Source organism: Oncorhynchus clarkii, chromosome 3 (genome assembly GCF_045791955.1).
Source record: "Oncorhynchus clarkii lewisi isolate Uvic-CL-2024 chromosome 3, UVic_Ocla_1.0, whole genome shotgun sequence".
Lineage (NCBI taxonomy): Eukaryota > Metazoa > Chordata > Actinopteri > Salmoniformes > Salmonidae > Oncorhynchus > Oncorhynchus clarkii.
Genome location: NC_092149.1, coordinates 61,390,336 through 61,405,055, shown reverse-complemented (window position 1 = coordinate 61,405,055; position 14,720 = coordinate 61,390,336). Strand labels below are relative to the sequence as shown.

At 44.2% G+C, this 14,720-nt stretch overlaps 2 protein-coding genes across 2 annotated transcripts in view; both read right to left on the bottom strand.

The window, feature by feature from the left end:
* Positions 1–2,088, bottom strand: part of LOC139400740 (integrin, beta 5) — an 89,079-nt gene extending 86,991 nt beyond the window's left edge. The window contains exons 1-3 of the mRNA XM_071145402.1: positions 1,439–2,088; positions 796–881; positions 141–348 (exon numbers count right to left, since the gene is read on the bottom strand). Of these exons, the coding sequence (XP_071001503.1) occupies positions 141–348; positions 796–881; positions 1,439–1,520 (376 nt within the window). The 5' untranslated portion in view covers positions 1,521–2,088. The remainder of the gene's footprint in view (positions 1–140; positions 349–795; positions 882–1,438) is intronic.
* A 2,750-nt stretch (positions 2,089–4,838) lies between these two features.
* On the bottom strand, positions 4,839–14,650 carry LOC139406073 (RNA binding motif protein 44). Its single transcript, XM_071148540.1, has 17 exons — positions 14,491–14,650; positions 13,011–13,059; positions 12,622–12,728; positions 12,324–12,398; positions 11,635–11,698; positions 11,378–11,505; positions 9,754–11,105; positions 9,603–9,664; positions 9,284–9,469; positions 7,511–7,676; positions 7,386–7,420; positions 7,050–7,303; positions 6,690–6,875; positions 6,451–6,518; positions 6,144–6,217; positions 5,689–5,950; positions 4,839–5,546 (listed from the first exon to the last, which is right to left on the bottom strand). The coding sequence occupies exons 1-17, from the start codon at positions 14,648–14,650 to the stop codon at positions 5,289–5,291; spliced, it is 3,486 nt and encodes a 1,161-aa protein (XP_071004641.1). The 3' UTR covers positions 4,839–5,288.
* Positions 14,651–14,720: the final 70 nt, after the last annotated feature.

Genomic DNA, 14,720 nt, shown 5'->3' with positions numbered 1-14,720 from the left:
TTCAAACCCTGTTACCTTTGTGCTCAAACCCTGTCACATTGTGCTCTGAGAGGGTTTATTCTCTGTGCTTGCCTGGTCTCATACATGACATAGGCCTACATGGCACAAAAAGACTATCACTAGGCTAGGACTGGGCTTACCTGGTCTAAGATTCAGGGAGATCTTCTGGGGCATGATCTGGATGACATCATACTGGGTCGGCCCGGAGCCTTTGGAGCTGAGGGGTTCGCTCTTCACTACCATAGTTGTGCTACTAGGACTCTCTATGTTATGGGCCTCACAGCCTCTCTTCTGCAGGTTCTGACTCAGGTCACACCGCGACGTCAGGGTCCTCGCCCTGCCAAACTCCTGAGGAAAGAGCAAACTAATGACACCTGTCATGCAATGTAAAAGCTAGAGTACACACTTGTCTGCCTCTCAGCCCTGCCTCTCCGCTTCAGTTGAGTATTGGTAAACAAAATTAAAGGATAGGGGTAATCTTGTACATTTTTCTTTTAGTTCTGTGAGACAATTGTAGGTCTGAAAGCAGGTGTAGACAATCCACTATGTACAGAGAACAATTTTCCAGAACTGCACAGGTGCACTCAAACATGCTCAGGAGTGATGATGGCTTTTCGTTTTGCATGTGAACCCGAAACACTACACAACAGTGTGAGAGTCCTCACCTCACACTAAGACAACTATTGGGTTCAGTATGTCACATTTAGAAATTTTGTGAGAGTATTACTAATCTCACCACCACAGTGGTGCATTGTAAGTAAACCTAACACTGGAGGAGTGAGGCACATGCCCTACCTCTTGCGCGCACCAGGCGCAGCTCGGAGAGATGAGGAGGCATTCTTCACAGGATGTAGCGCTGCCACTCATACAAACATTGAGTCCTAATGAGAAAGTAGTAAAAGTAACCAAACAGAATCTCTGGAACAGTGTTGATCGTTCATTACATTAGATTTCCAGAAAATCAAACTCACGAGAACAGACATGTAATAGACACATATTTAGTATTTTTCTTATTCAAGCGCAGGTGGAATATGGCAATTACAATTTAGATCATTTCTTCCACGTCAGCGTGAAACATAGTGCTTAAATCGATTTAAAGGTATATGATCGAAGATGTTGGTTTAGAAATAGCCTTTATTATTCAAACATGAATTTACACTTCAATGCAACGTGTCAAACATTTGAAAGAGTGACAACCACAACAGGCTATTTAGTTTTCACAGGGAAACAATCGAGTATGTATGGCAACATTGTTGCATGGATTTCACGGCTACTATAACGATTGTCCCACTTTTAATACACTATAACAAGCGAATGCATACGAAAACTAGTCTTCTAGAACACTTTCCCGTGGATTACAGCCAGTATAGGCCATTTAGAACACGTTTCGAGAATAATGTTTTGCTCCTCAGTTTCAAGAAGAAAAAAACTTTCTTACCTTGTGCAACATTGTGAATAAATATTTCCAGAACCATGCAGCCGAAGGCTGTACGGTACACCAACTGCCATGGGCTCCACATAATTTCCTCGTAGTGGGTCCGATATTCAAAAGTCTATGTTTTTAGCACTGAAGTCGGCAGTCGAACCTCACTTTAGATCCAGGTTCTGTCTGCTCGGTCGGTGAAGACTAGTGAACCATTCTCTTTGTCCATTTGAACTCCAGCAAAGCTAATCGGCCTCATAATGTAAACGCGACCTCCAAACAAACATTACAATTCATTGTCCTTCTGAAGAATTCCGCACAACAGGAGGAAAACAATATTTTGCAATGTTGGGTTTAAGGAGTCAAAAGCTGTGATTTTTGAAAGTAGTTATGCAGAGCCAGTTTACCATGATGTCCGGAGTTCACTCATAACTGACACCATAGGTTATTGTTTTCAATTACTTTTCAAATGGTTATAAGCCCTTATTTTTGTGCAATAATTGCCAGTCAAAATTAGTTGAAAGTAGAAGTTCGGTCTAAATGTAGAATAGAATTTCAGTTTATTAGAATAGTTTTTCCCTAGCAAATGTGTGTTTTAATCAGTCTCTATAGTTGCAAATCCAGCCGCTAGTCTCCGCCCATTCGTTAACCCCATAGAGATAGACAGAGGAGTCGTCTCTATTACGATGCCATTATAGCCCATGTGACAGCATCGGCGTCGCTGTTGAGGCTACAACCAATAGGAACACCACCCAGCTTACTACTTTAAAATGGCGGAAGCACGGTGGAAGCCCTCAATGGCACTGCCCATGCTAAAACAGCCTTTTGGCCACTAGAGGCCTCTATCATTTTCTATGGTTAACCCTTTCGTTTGTTAACCACCTCAGATGACTTCAACACGTTGCATTGACACGGATAACAGACACACACACATCCATGTTTGCCAGGCAGGGCAACAACAGTCATTATAAACTGGGTTGTTCGAGCCCTGAATGCTGATTGGCTGACAGCCGTGGTATATAAGATCGTATTCCATGGGTATGACAAAACATTTGTTTTTACTACTTTAATTACATTGGTAACCAGTTTATAATAGCAATAAGGAACCTCAGGGGTTTGTGGTATACGACGAATATACTAAGGCTAAGGGCTGTATCCAGGCACTCAGCGATGCATCATACATAATAACAGCCCTTCGCCGTGTGGTTGCCATAGCATAATAGGTCACAATTTAGAGTTTACTTGACTGCCATTTGAGGAGAATAGGCTAATTGCGAATATTCAAACTGGTTATTGGCCCAGTCTAAAAATGTATTATCCCAGTAAGTATACAGATAATATATTGATGGAAATATGAGCAGAAAGTTAAACAGTATAGTTTCTTCCACAACATTTACAGGGTCTGAGTCACTGGCTTACATTTGCTCTTCCATGCCATCCCTAGGAGGGGTGCGTCACTTGAGTGGGTTGAGTCACTGACGTGATCTTCCTGTCCGGGTTGGCGCCCACACTTGGGTTGTGCCATGGGGGAGATCTTCGTGAGCTATACTCGGCCTTGTCTCAGGATGGTAAATTGGTGGTTGAAGATATCCCTCTAGTCTTGTGGGGGCTGTGCTTTGGCAAAGTGGGTGGAGTTATATCCTGCCTGTTTGGCCCTGTCCGGGAGTATAGTCAGATAGGGCCAGTGTTTCCCAACCCCTTCTGTCTCAGCCTCCAGTATTTATGCTGCAATAGTTTGTGTCGGGGGGCTAGGGTCAGTGTTTTTCTGGAGTATTTCTCCTGTCTTACCCGGTGTCCTGTGTGAATTTAAGTATGCTCTCTCTAATTCTCTTTCTTTCTCGGAGGACCTGAGCCCTAGGACCATCTGCCCTGAGGTCTCCTTGCTGTCCCCAGTCCACCTGGTTGTGCTGCTGCTCCCGTTTCAACAGTTCTTCCTGCAGCTATGAAATCCCTGACCTATTCACCGAACGTGCTAACTGTCCCAGACCTGCTGTTTCAACGCTCTAGAGACAGCAGGAGCAGTAGAGATACTCTGAATGATCGGCTATGAAAAGCCAACTGACATTTACTCCTGAAGTGCTGACCTGTTGCACCCTTTACAACCACTGATAATAATTTGACCCTGCTGGTCATCTATGAACATTTGAACATCTTGGCCATGTTCTGTTATAATCTCCACCCGGCACAGCCAGAAGAGGACTGGCCACCCCTCATAGCCTGGTTCCTCTCTAGGTTTCTTCCTAGGTTCTGGCCTTTCTAGGGAGTTTTTCCTAGCCACCGTGCTTAAACCTGCATTGCTTGCGGTTCAGAGTTTTAGGCTGGGTTTCTGTACAGCACTTTGACATCGGCTGATGTAAGAAGGGCTTTATAAATTTGATTGATTACTAATGATCGGGGAGCTCATGTAATCAGCACCGCTTTAACATGCGCAGTAATACCCTATGGTTTACACCTCACTGGCCCGGCTCAGTAGATTATTCAGTCTAGTACTCAGCGATCAACAAAACCTGGAAGCTTGCACCATCTGCTGGCCATTACCTGAAACGTGAGAATTTGCATGATAAAGAGAGATGTATGCCTATGCATGTTATACAAGCACATCAAGGCCAGCTGGGGCTGAGAGAGAAACTCAATTCACAACCCACACAACATCCCAAACTATAGTCTCTTTTATTAAAGCAACAATATCCAAACAGAAATTATACATCCAACAGGCTAATTACAGTGCCTTCGGAAAATACAGTGGTGGATGCGTCATGTTATGGGTATGCTTGTAATCGTAAAAGACTGGGGAGTATAAAAAAAATATATAAAAAAAAAACACAAAACATTATGGCATTAAGCACAGGCAAAATCCTAGCGGAAAACCTGGTCGTCTGCTTTCCACCAGACACTGGGAGATCAATTCACCTTTCAGCAGGACAATAACCTAAAACAAGACCAGATCTACACTGGAATTCCTTACCAAGAAGCGGGTTAATGTTCCTGAGTGTCTGAGTTACAGCTTGAAAATCTATGGCAAAACCTGAAAATGGTTGTAACAAAGACCAACAACCAATTTTGAAAATAATAAATGGGCAAATGTTACACAATTCAGGTGTGCAAAGCTCTTAGACTTACCCAGAAAGACTCACTGCTGTAATCACTGCCAAAGGTGCTTCTACAAAGTATTGACTCAGGGGTGTGAACATTTATGTAAATGAGATGCTTCTGCATTTAATTTTCTACATATGACAAAACTAAAAACATGCTTACTTTGTCATTATGGGGTATTGTGTGTAGATCTATTTAATCCATTTTGAATTCAGTCTGACAAAATGTGTAATAAGTCAAGGGGTATGAATACTTTCTGAAGGCACTGTAGCTTTGTCAATAACAGTATTCTAATACTGAAAGGGTGGACAAAGGGGAAAATGGTAGAATACGTGAACTACACTTCCAGACATTATTAAGCAAATTGTCCCGTTGAGAACAAAACAAATGTATTTTTAAACACAACCTACCCTGATATCCAAGAACATTTCAGGTTCTCAGATTTATTTAAACTGAAACAGAACATAAACAATTCTGCAAAACTCCTTTGCGTGATTTGAATTAACTTAACAATTAAATTGTAATTGAACAATTTGCAAATAAAAAAATAAATAATAATATTTGCACTTTTCAGGTTCAAAAGTAGATAAAACAATTCACTGAGTATTGTAGAAAAAGAGTAGAGTAATAACATTCCGTATGTGAGGAACAAACAAAACAGTGGATAAGTTGTTTACTACATTCAAGTAAATCAAAAGCCTGGCTTTGGGCAAACCTGTAACCTGTGTTTCAACAAAGGCAAATATCAACAATAGAATAGAAAGTGGAGTCCTTATCGTGTCAGCAGGTCAGAGGTCATGTTTACAATGGTCTTGAGAGGCAGGCCACTGAGGAACCCCTGGTGTTTGGCCCTCAGCTCCAGCAGGGCATCTACAATCCTTTGCCTCCCTGCCTCTGGGTGGCGCAATGACAAATGGGCCATCAGTGTATCGAAGCTACCCATGGTGGCGTAGTGCTGGGGCACACAGGTCCCCGACGCCGTGGGGGAGTCACACACGGTGGTCCTCTTCTGGAGGCTGAGCTGCAGGGGCTGGAGAGACAGACGAGAACAGAGACCAAAGACATGAGAAGCAATCATTATTGACCAATCAATCAGGGAGCAATCCACGCATTGCAACAGGTTGAAAACAAATACAATTCCCATCTACAAAACAAACTGTAGAGAACCTAACCATCAGTGGGGTGGTGATATGGGTGTTTCTCCTCTTGGAGTCTTGGGGGCATGGAGTGTCTCCAGAGGGCCCTGCCTTGGTGCTGGCTGAGGGACTATGCTGCTGCTGGGTTTGCCGCCCCTGACCCTGGCTCTGGTTACCAGTGTGGCTTGGGCTGCAGATGTGCGCCACATGCACCTTCTGTCCATGCATACTGCACCCGTCCATCTCACTCACTGCACTGTCAGCCATCTTTGGACCACTCACAGTCACTATGGCAACTCTGCATGGAACAGAGAGAGAAGGTGTTAACATTGACATGTACTCCATTGCCTCATGTGAGGGGACAATATCTTTATACAAAAGTATGCTGATGTTATAATATTGAAATCTTGATGTAACAGTTAAGTTGCCTTGGAACGCTTATACATTCCTTAACGTAGTTTCATTCTACAGGGTCACTGGTTTTATTTTACCGGAGGTTGTTGCTGAAGGTGGAAATGCTCACTTCAGAAGCCTGATACTTCTCAAACCAGAGCATAACTTCTCTCTATGAAGACAGACACGAGACTTATTAGGGTCTGTTGGCCCCTGGTGGCCAAATCACTTCAACATTCCCATTTTTATCAGAGATTCCTCAATCTCCTTGCTTCCTTTCAAACAGCATTGGAGAAGAAGGTCCAAGGGAAGGGACCTTGGAACTTCTCCAAAACGTTTGACGCAACAGATGCAAGGAATTGAAGATTGATTGAGTTAGAGACATTGTCACATGCTGAGGCTTACCTCCGTGACATCACTGGGAAGGTCTGTGACGCACAGGAAGGAGCTCTGATCCTTCTCCCCAACGACTCCTAAATATGAATTAATGTTTATGAACACTGCCTATGAACTTGTTAGGTGTGGGTTATGAATGTGTTATGAAATCCTTATGTACCGGTAGGTAGTGTTACCGAAATATCAAATTCAGCAAGATTCAGTCAAATTATGTACAACGCACATTGAAACATTTGAAACTCAAATACCCGTGAACGAAAAATCTTTAGGGGTATGTCTGTCATGCGGCTTTTCCCCCTCAACCCTATTCTTGCCATTTCCTTCCTCCACCAGGACCTCAGCCAGACCTCCTTCCTTCAGCTCTACACCATCAGGCTCAAGGTCCTCCTCTGCATCGAACCACGCCTCGCTGGAGTTGTGGTCTTTGGTTCCACCTGTTGAGAGCGAGAGTTCGGAAATCCAGGTGGATCGGAACCAGCTTTGCGAACACTGTGGAACACTGTAGTGCAACGTATTGTATGTTTATAAATTCAATGCGCCAATGTGTTTGTATCGATCCCTCCCTATTCAAATAAACCATTGATGAATGAATAAACAGGTCTCATTACCTGGCCTGGGCCTCCGGTTGACCACAGGCTGCTGGGGGAGGTGGATGACCGCTTTCACAGATCTGCAGTCCTCAGCCTTTGGGTTACCAACGGGCCCTTCTGCCTTGATCCTGCCAACCATCCCATCATCCTGTCCAAGGACTGATAAAACAGACTGGGAATTGGGTCTGTTTAACTCTCCATCACCACCTACACTGGCGTCGTCGACACGGGCATCCTCTACCTGCAACTGCTGGGAGCTCCTACCTGAGGCACTGGAGAATAGAAAAGATCTTAAAAACAGCCAACTTCATTCATTCATTCACTCCCTCATTATTCAATTAGTCAAATACATACTCAGACAGAGCATTTCCCAAAGACTCGTCAATTATCTGAAAAGGGGAAAAACAACCGTGAGATCCACACTGCATAGTACAAACAAAATGTACTGAGAGGAAGGAAGGGCACCAGAGGGAATTTACATGTTGGGGGACATAGCTGGTCCCTGAGGTGATCCTCTGGGAGTCGACAGACAGGGGCCTGAGCTGGTCCAGGGGTATACCTGACAGGACCCGTCTCCTCATCTCTCTGTAGTCTACCTCCAGGACCTGCAGCACCGTCACCAGGCTCTCAGGAGGGCCCTCAGTCCTACAGGGGGATAGGGATATAAACTCAACAAAAAAAAGAAACATCCTCTCACTGTCAACTGTGTTAATTTTCAGCAAACTTAACATGGGTAAATATTTGTATGAACATAAGATTCAACAACTGAGACAAACTGAACAACGTCCACAGACATGTGACTAACAAATGGAATAATGTGTCCCTGAACAAAGTGGGGTCAAAATTAAAAGTCTGTATCTGGTGTGGCCACCAGCTGCAAGTACTGCAATGAATCTCCTCCTCATGGACTGCACCAGATTTGCCAGTTCTTGCTGTGAGGTGTTACCCCACTCTTCCACCAAGGCACCTGCAAGTTCCCGGACATTTCTGGGGCGAATGGCCCTAGCCCTCACCCTTCCGATCCAACAGGTCCCAGACATGCTCAATGGGATTGAGATCCGGGCTCCTCGCTGGCCATGGTAGAACACTGACATTCCTGTCTTGCAGGAAATCACGCACAGAACGAGCAGCATGGCTGGTGGCATTGCTGGAGGGTCATGTCAGGATGAGCCTGCAGGAAGGGAACCACGAGGGAGGAAGTCTTCCCTGTAACGCACAGCGTTGAGATTGCCTGCAATGACAAGCTCAGTCCGATGATGCTGTGACACACCGTCCCAGAACATGACGGACCCTCCACCTCGATCCCGCTCCAGAGTACAGGCCTTGATGTAACGCCCATTCCTTCGATGATAAACGCAAATTCTACCATCACCCCTGGTGAGACAAAACAGCGACTTTTTGCCAGTCCTGTCTAGTCCAGCGACAGTGGGTTTGTGCCCGTGATGTCTGGTGAGGACCTGCCTTACAACATGCCTACAAGCCCTCAGTTCCAGCCTCTCTCAGCCTATTGCCAACAGTCTGATTGCCCTGGCCACATCTGCAGTCCTCATGCCTCCTTGCAGCATGCCTAAGGCACGTTCACGCAGATGAGCAGGGACCCTGGGCATAATAATTTGTGTTTTTCAGAGTTAGTAGAAAGACCTCTTTAGTGTCCTCAGTTTTCAGAACTGTGACCTTAATTGCCTACCGTCTGTAAGCTGTTAGTGTCTTAACGACCGTTCCACAGGTGCATATTCATTGTTTATGGTTCATTGAACAAGTATCGAAAACAGCGTTCAAACCATTTACAATGAAGATCTGTGAAGTAATTTGTATTTTTACGAATTATCTTTGAAAGACAGGGTCCTGAAAAAGGGACATTTCTTTTTTTGTTGAGTTTACATACTGGAATGATAACATAGGAATAATATAGCGTTGGTTTCCTGGATCCAGATTAAGCCTTTCCTGGACTAAAAACAAAATGTTCAATTAAGAGGATTTTTAGAGCTGCCATAACAGGGCAGGTGTATGCAACAGCTACATGACCATTATAGTGCCTAACTGAATGATCAGCACGAGAGATGCACGATCAGATAGAAATAACTAACAGATACATGTCCAATGATCTTTTGAACTCATTGAATAAATCAATGAGTTTAATTGTGATGTGCCCTGCTGTCTCCTGTCCCTTACCCTGGACATAAATTATGTACGACAGTTCTGCACAACTTTGTAAGGTGCCAAGCTGTCATATCTCCTGTCCTGTCCATTACCCCTGGACCAGACGGTCTCCCTCAGGTGAGGTGTAGTAGCGTCTCCAGCAGTGCCGTTGGCACATCCCATACTGCAGGGCCAGCAGGTTCAGCTCTGCCCGCGTGGCACGCTGGCCACAGTCACATTCACCACGGTCCGCGTTGTCACAGCCTCTTCCATCTCTCACACTCACACCGCCTGCAGAGCTGATACAGGCAGCAACAGACATAGCCATGATCAGCACCTCATCAGATAGAATAGAACCATGGATATTTTCACGATCTCTAAAAAAAAAAAAAATGGAAATGGAGGTATAACAGAATGAAGTGTCTAAAATACCTTGCCATTTGCTCTTTCAGTGCTTTCAGTTCCTCTTGAGAAAATTTCAGCTTGATGAATTCCTTAAGACATTTAGATATTGAAGAAATGTATTTCAGTAAAAAGGAAATCTGAATGATTACAAACATTACAGGAGGAGCATTAACTGTACCTCAGTCAGATACTCCAGGTCTGCCATGTGGACTTCAGTGATGACAGACTTGTCAGTTGTAGCTGTGCCCTGAGTTTGTGTGTTCTGGTTGCAGCCTGTTAGACTGTGGTCAATACCAACCAACACATGTTTAGCGACGGCAGGCCAAGTATTTGTTGAATGGTCGGCTGTGCTTAGCCTGGCTTCTGTGACCCGTGAAGGCGAGAGATCAAAAGTCTGGTTCAGATTGACTAGCGAGAACGCAGACATACCGTTCTCATGCTGTGTGGTGGTCACGACGTCCGCCGATGCCCCACCAGGGCTTATTGACAAGAAGGACTCCTCATAGATGGACAGCTCCTCTTTCTTCAGGCTTTGGGGTGCACTGCGACTCTCTCTAGACCAACCAGACTGGTCCATCTTGGTTTGGCCTTGAGGGGGTGTCACGTTTAAGTCAGGTGTCCCCTCATTACTTGCTTTATACATGAGAATACTCCCATCCTCTTTCATGAGGCTCCGGTAGTCGACACCGTTATTCTCTAGCTCGCATCTCGAGGCCTCTTCCTCATTTGCTAGGTTGCCGGGGCAGTTGTCGTAAGTCCAATCACAGTACTCGCTGCGGTCTCCAGCGCAGGAAGACACCATACTGCCTTCAGGTGGCTCCACCCCCACTGCGCCGCTAGGCTGCTCAGTGCTCCCCATGGCGGCCATGAGTGATAGTGAGTCATCGCGGTCCGGCTCCGCTAACTGGCTGGTGTTGATGCTGGTGTCGTTCCACTCTGTGTGGTCCATCCTAGTGCTGTTGAAGCTGTAGTACTCTGGAGGAGTCTCCAGGTCCAACATGGGGAAGTTTGCCATCTGGTCATGCATGGAGTTGGCCATGGATTCACCCTCCTGGCTTTCAATGGCAGACTGGCTCAGGGTTTTTCCTCTCTGGCTTTGTATCTCCAGCTCCATATCCAGAGAGAAGCTGGTCTGGGCAGACGGATCCTTATATACCACCACACTACTGCAGTTGTTGCCATCCTGCCACCGCCCTTCCTCCCACAGCTGAGAGAGCAGCTCGACCTTGGAGAAGTGCGCCTCCTGTTGGTCTGGAGAATCCTCTGTGGCTCCAATATGGCTGCCACTGGTATCACCACAGGCTGACTGGAAGCTATCCTGAAGGTTGACCAGACAGCCCACTGTTGTGGATGGGAAGGTAGTAGTAGTAGTAAAGGACTGAGGCTGACATCCCCTGAACTGTTGCACTGCTCCTGCTTCTGCCTGGTGGTGGGCTTGGACTGACTGGACTCCTCCGTGCCCTGAACAGTTGAACAGATTTAGCTCCTCCTTCACGTTGTTGGGAAGAAGACCTAACTCTTTCTCCTCTTCTATGAGGAAGACAACAACATGGTTGTATCAAAATAAAGAAAGAGAGCTAAAGGAAAACAACTTATGCTGTGGTGGTGAAATCAACGTAACTTTGTGGGATTCATAAAGTACTATTACTTAACTGCTAGTGTGGAATGAGAGACATTTAATATTACCCATTGACTGTGCACTAGTATACAACTATGAATGGGCATGTTCCTTCCAAGATAGCAAATTTGTCCACACAATGCAAATATTACAGTCTGTTTTGAATAATGATTTTAAACTACACCTGACTGGCATGCCGGGATCTCCTTATGGATAGGTGTGCTACAGCGTCGGCATATTTTAGCTCCTGAAGAACAACTGGTTCCACAGTTGGGACACTGAATCACACCATAGAATGTGGGCCTTCTGGATCTGAGAACAGCAGAAACCATGCTAAATTTATGACAATTGTTATTTTTCCTCTAGTCAACTACTGGTTGTAGAATCACACCTGGTGACCAACAAATGTAGTTATCTGAATTGACAGGAGAGAACACATACTTGTTTAGGTTTGACGACATCGTCTGCGTAACAGCAGGAGGTTTCCAGCAACCTCTCACCTGTTCTGTACACAAAATAAACATTTTAACATGATCAAATATAAAGTGTTATAAAAGTATAATACAACTATTAATTGAGTAAAATATACAGAGTAAAAACAGTTTACAGGTATATGTAATTCTGATATATAGGCTATTCTTTCTCTGGGACAGTGGTGTACCTCCGTTTCACAAGGCCCCCTGCAAGGTTTAAGGGGCCATGTTCTCAGAAAAATGTATTGTAATTCTACACATTTTGCCATGGGACATAAATAAACAGTTGTTGTTTTAAAGCACATTTCCTGCAAATCTACACATTTTGCCATGGGGCAGAGCAAAAATGTACATTTTTATAACTAATCTCATGATATTCTACACATCGTCATGAGGCGGAAAGAAAAGTTTGCTGTTTTAAAAGCTAATTTCCTGCTGTTTTAAAAGCTAATTTCCTGCTGTTTTAAAAGCTAATTTCCTGCTGTTTTAAAAGCTAATTTCCTACTGTTTTAAAAGCTAATTTCCTGTTAATCTACACATTTTGACATGGTTTATGGTGTGTTCATATGCTATGAGCACTGGTACGCCAGTGCTCAAGGATAATTCAACCAGGGTTACAACAGAAAACAGTTAAAGTCAAGTAAAGCCATAACTCACGTTTCACATAAACCAGTTGTCTGGCTACGTTCAGAGCCGGATGCCTCTGCAGAAACCGATGGAGTCCTCCTTCCTCTGTGGAACAGAAAGTTGAAAGGGAAAGAATGAATCCGTGGCTCTGTTTTCACTGAGACTACAGAAAGTAGGCTGTCAATAGGATTCATATTTTACAGGCAATTGCCGGCCCTGGATAAGGATTCTATACAACTGTTTCGTAATTTGACGGCAAAACTATAAAGGACACTATTGGGAGTTTTTGTTTGTCTATTATAATAACCTTCCCTGGTCACTACTGTACCTTGTATGAGCTTCCTGTCCTCCACAGGCAGCGATAAGTACCAACCCAGCAGCTTGGGGTCTGTCAGCTCCAGGAAATGGGTGACTTTCACCAAGTCAAACACAGACCTGTAACATGCAGAGTTAGACCTAGGTTGCTTCCCGATACGCCAAACCTCACCCAAAGTATGCACTTGCATACTCCTATTCTTGAATTTAAATGCATTGGATTGGTGTAAGTGTTGGCTGGACAGAATTTCCACCATTATTGAAACCATGACAGGGAGTGTGTGCAAGTGCACACTTCAGCAGAAGGGTTGAGAAATGGGATGCACAATAGATTATTTCATGTTCATGATTCTCACATTACAGCATAAAGAATGTGCTGGGACTAATAGACATGCTCTATACCTGTTGAGAAGGAATTTCCTGCAGTCCTCTATTGACAAAGACGGAGGGTCTGTATTGAGGTAAAGGCACATTATTAATGCATGTCATTTCCCAAGGCAATGAGGGAGAACATAAATGGTTTGGACATATGTTGTAATGAATTTGTAAAGCTCAAGTTAAAAAGTGAAAGTGCATTCCATTGGTTATGAGTTTTGGGTTGCAAGAGGAAGCATTCCTCTTGTGCTTAATTTTTAAATAATTTAACATTTTTCTCCCCAATTTCATGATATCCATTTGGTAGTTACGATCTTGTCTCATTGCTGCTACTACCCAATGGGCTCGGGAGAGGCGAAGGTCGAAACATGACCGGACAAGCCGAGCTGCTTTAAAAAAAAAACACTGCTCGCTTAACCCATAAGCCAGCCTCACCAATGTGTCGAAGGAAACACCTTTCGACTGACTACCGAAGTCAGCTTGCACACGCCCGGCCCACCACAAAGAGTCGCTAGAGTGTGATAAGCCAAGGAAAGCCTCCGGGCAAACCCTCCCCTAACCCCGACGGTGCTGAGCCAAATGTGCGCCGCCCTATGGTGCTCCTGGTCACGGCCAGCTGTGTGACAGCCTAGGATCGAAACCCAAGCTGTAGATTCAGTGCCATAAGGCGTCAACATACTTCAGTTCAGCTGGCACCTAGCCGAACGTGTGTGCTTGCATACTCTTTTAAAAGACCTTCACTTTAAAAAAAAACAGCAATAGTACTGTTTGTCCATTTTGAGACACCATAGCCAGTATACACTTCCTCAAAATAGTCAACTAATCTAAGATGACTCAGTCGCACAATTTTACATCTAACTAAGAGGTTTGATGCAGTATTTCTCAATGAAAACATTTGCATGAAAACGAGTCTCTCGTTGAATGACGAAGACTTTGAAGAATACCTACTGTTGACCAACCACCAACATTGAGAAATACTGCATCAAACATCTTAGTTGTAAAATTGTAAAAGTCCCAAACAAACAAAAACATAAAATAATAATATATGCACAAACCCTTCCGAACTGTTCTGGCTGGGAAGCATGGAACAGACAGACAGACACCTTTAGACCGCTGCACCACTAGGAGGATGGGGTTTTAAACAGTGGTTTTAAAGCTGCAATTTGCCATTTTTTGGTGACCTGACCAAATGCACATAGAAATGCGAGTTATAAATCTGTCATTCTCATTGGAAGGAAGTTTACATGAGAGATCTGTTATAAGTGCTCTATTTCTGTACTTTCATTTTTGCATATTTTACTTTCGGTTTTGTACACCAATTTCAAACAGCTGAAAATACAATATTTTTGGTTTATATATATCACTGCGGTTTAGTATAGTACAATGATTATCCAATACTTGTTTTTTCACAAACGAAGTTAAGCGAACTATTAGAATTTTTGCAACCAGAAAATGGCGGCGCGATTTCTGCATACTGCATCTTTAAAAGCACTTCCCTCTGACTTACCAGCCAACCCGTTCATTGCATTTTGAAAGAAACGTTGGTCACAAGGTACCATATGCATCTGAATCATCCCTGATGCATAGGGCGTTTGAGAAATATCTGATGGACGCTGTGGCTCCGGCGACAGAGACAACGGCATGAGCATTGGGAAGGGATACCACATGTTCTGAAAAACATACAACCAACTATCAGATGGAGCTGATGCACTTCGATAAAGGCCATAAATGAATAGA

Coding starts and splice junctions, on each gene's coding strand:
- LOC139406073 (XM_071148540.1), bottom strand. CDS start 14,650: ATGTGGTATCCCTTCCCAATGCTCATGCCGTTGTCTCTGTCGCCGGAG. Junction 11,106..11,377: donor GATCCCGGCATGCCAGTCAG/GTGTAGTTTAAA, acceptor TCTTCCTCATAG/AAGAGGAGAAAGAGTTAGGT. Junction 6,519..6,689: donor TAAAGATTTTTCGTTCACGG/GTATTTGAGTTT, acceptor ATTCATATTTAG/GAGTCGTTGGGGAGAAGGAT.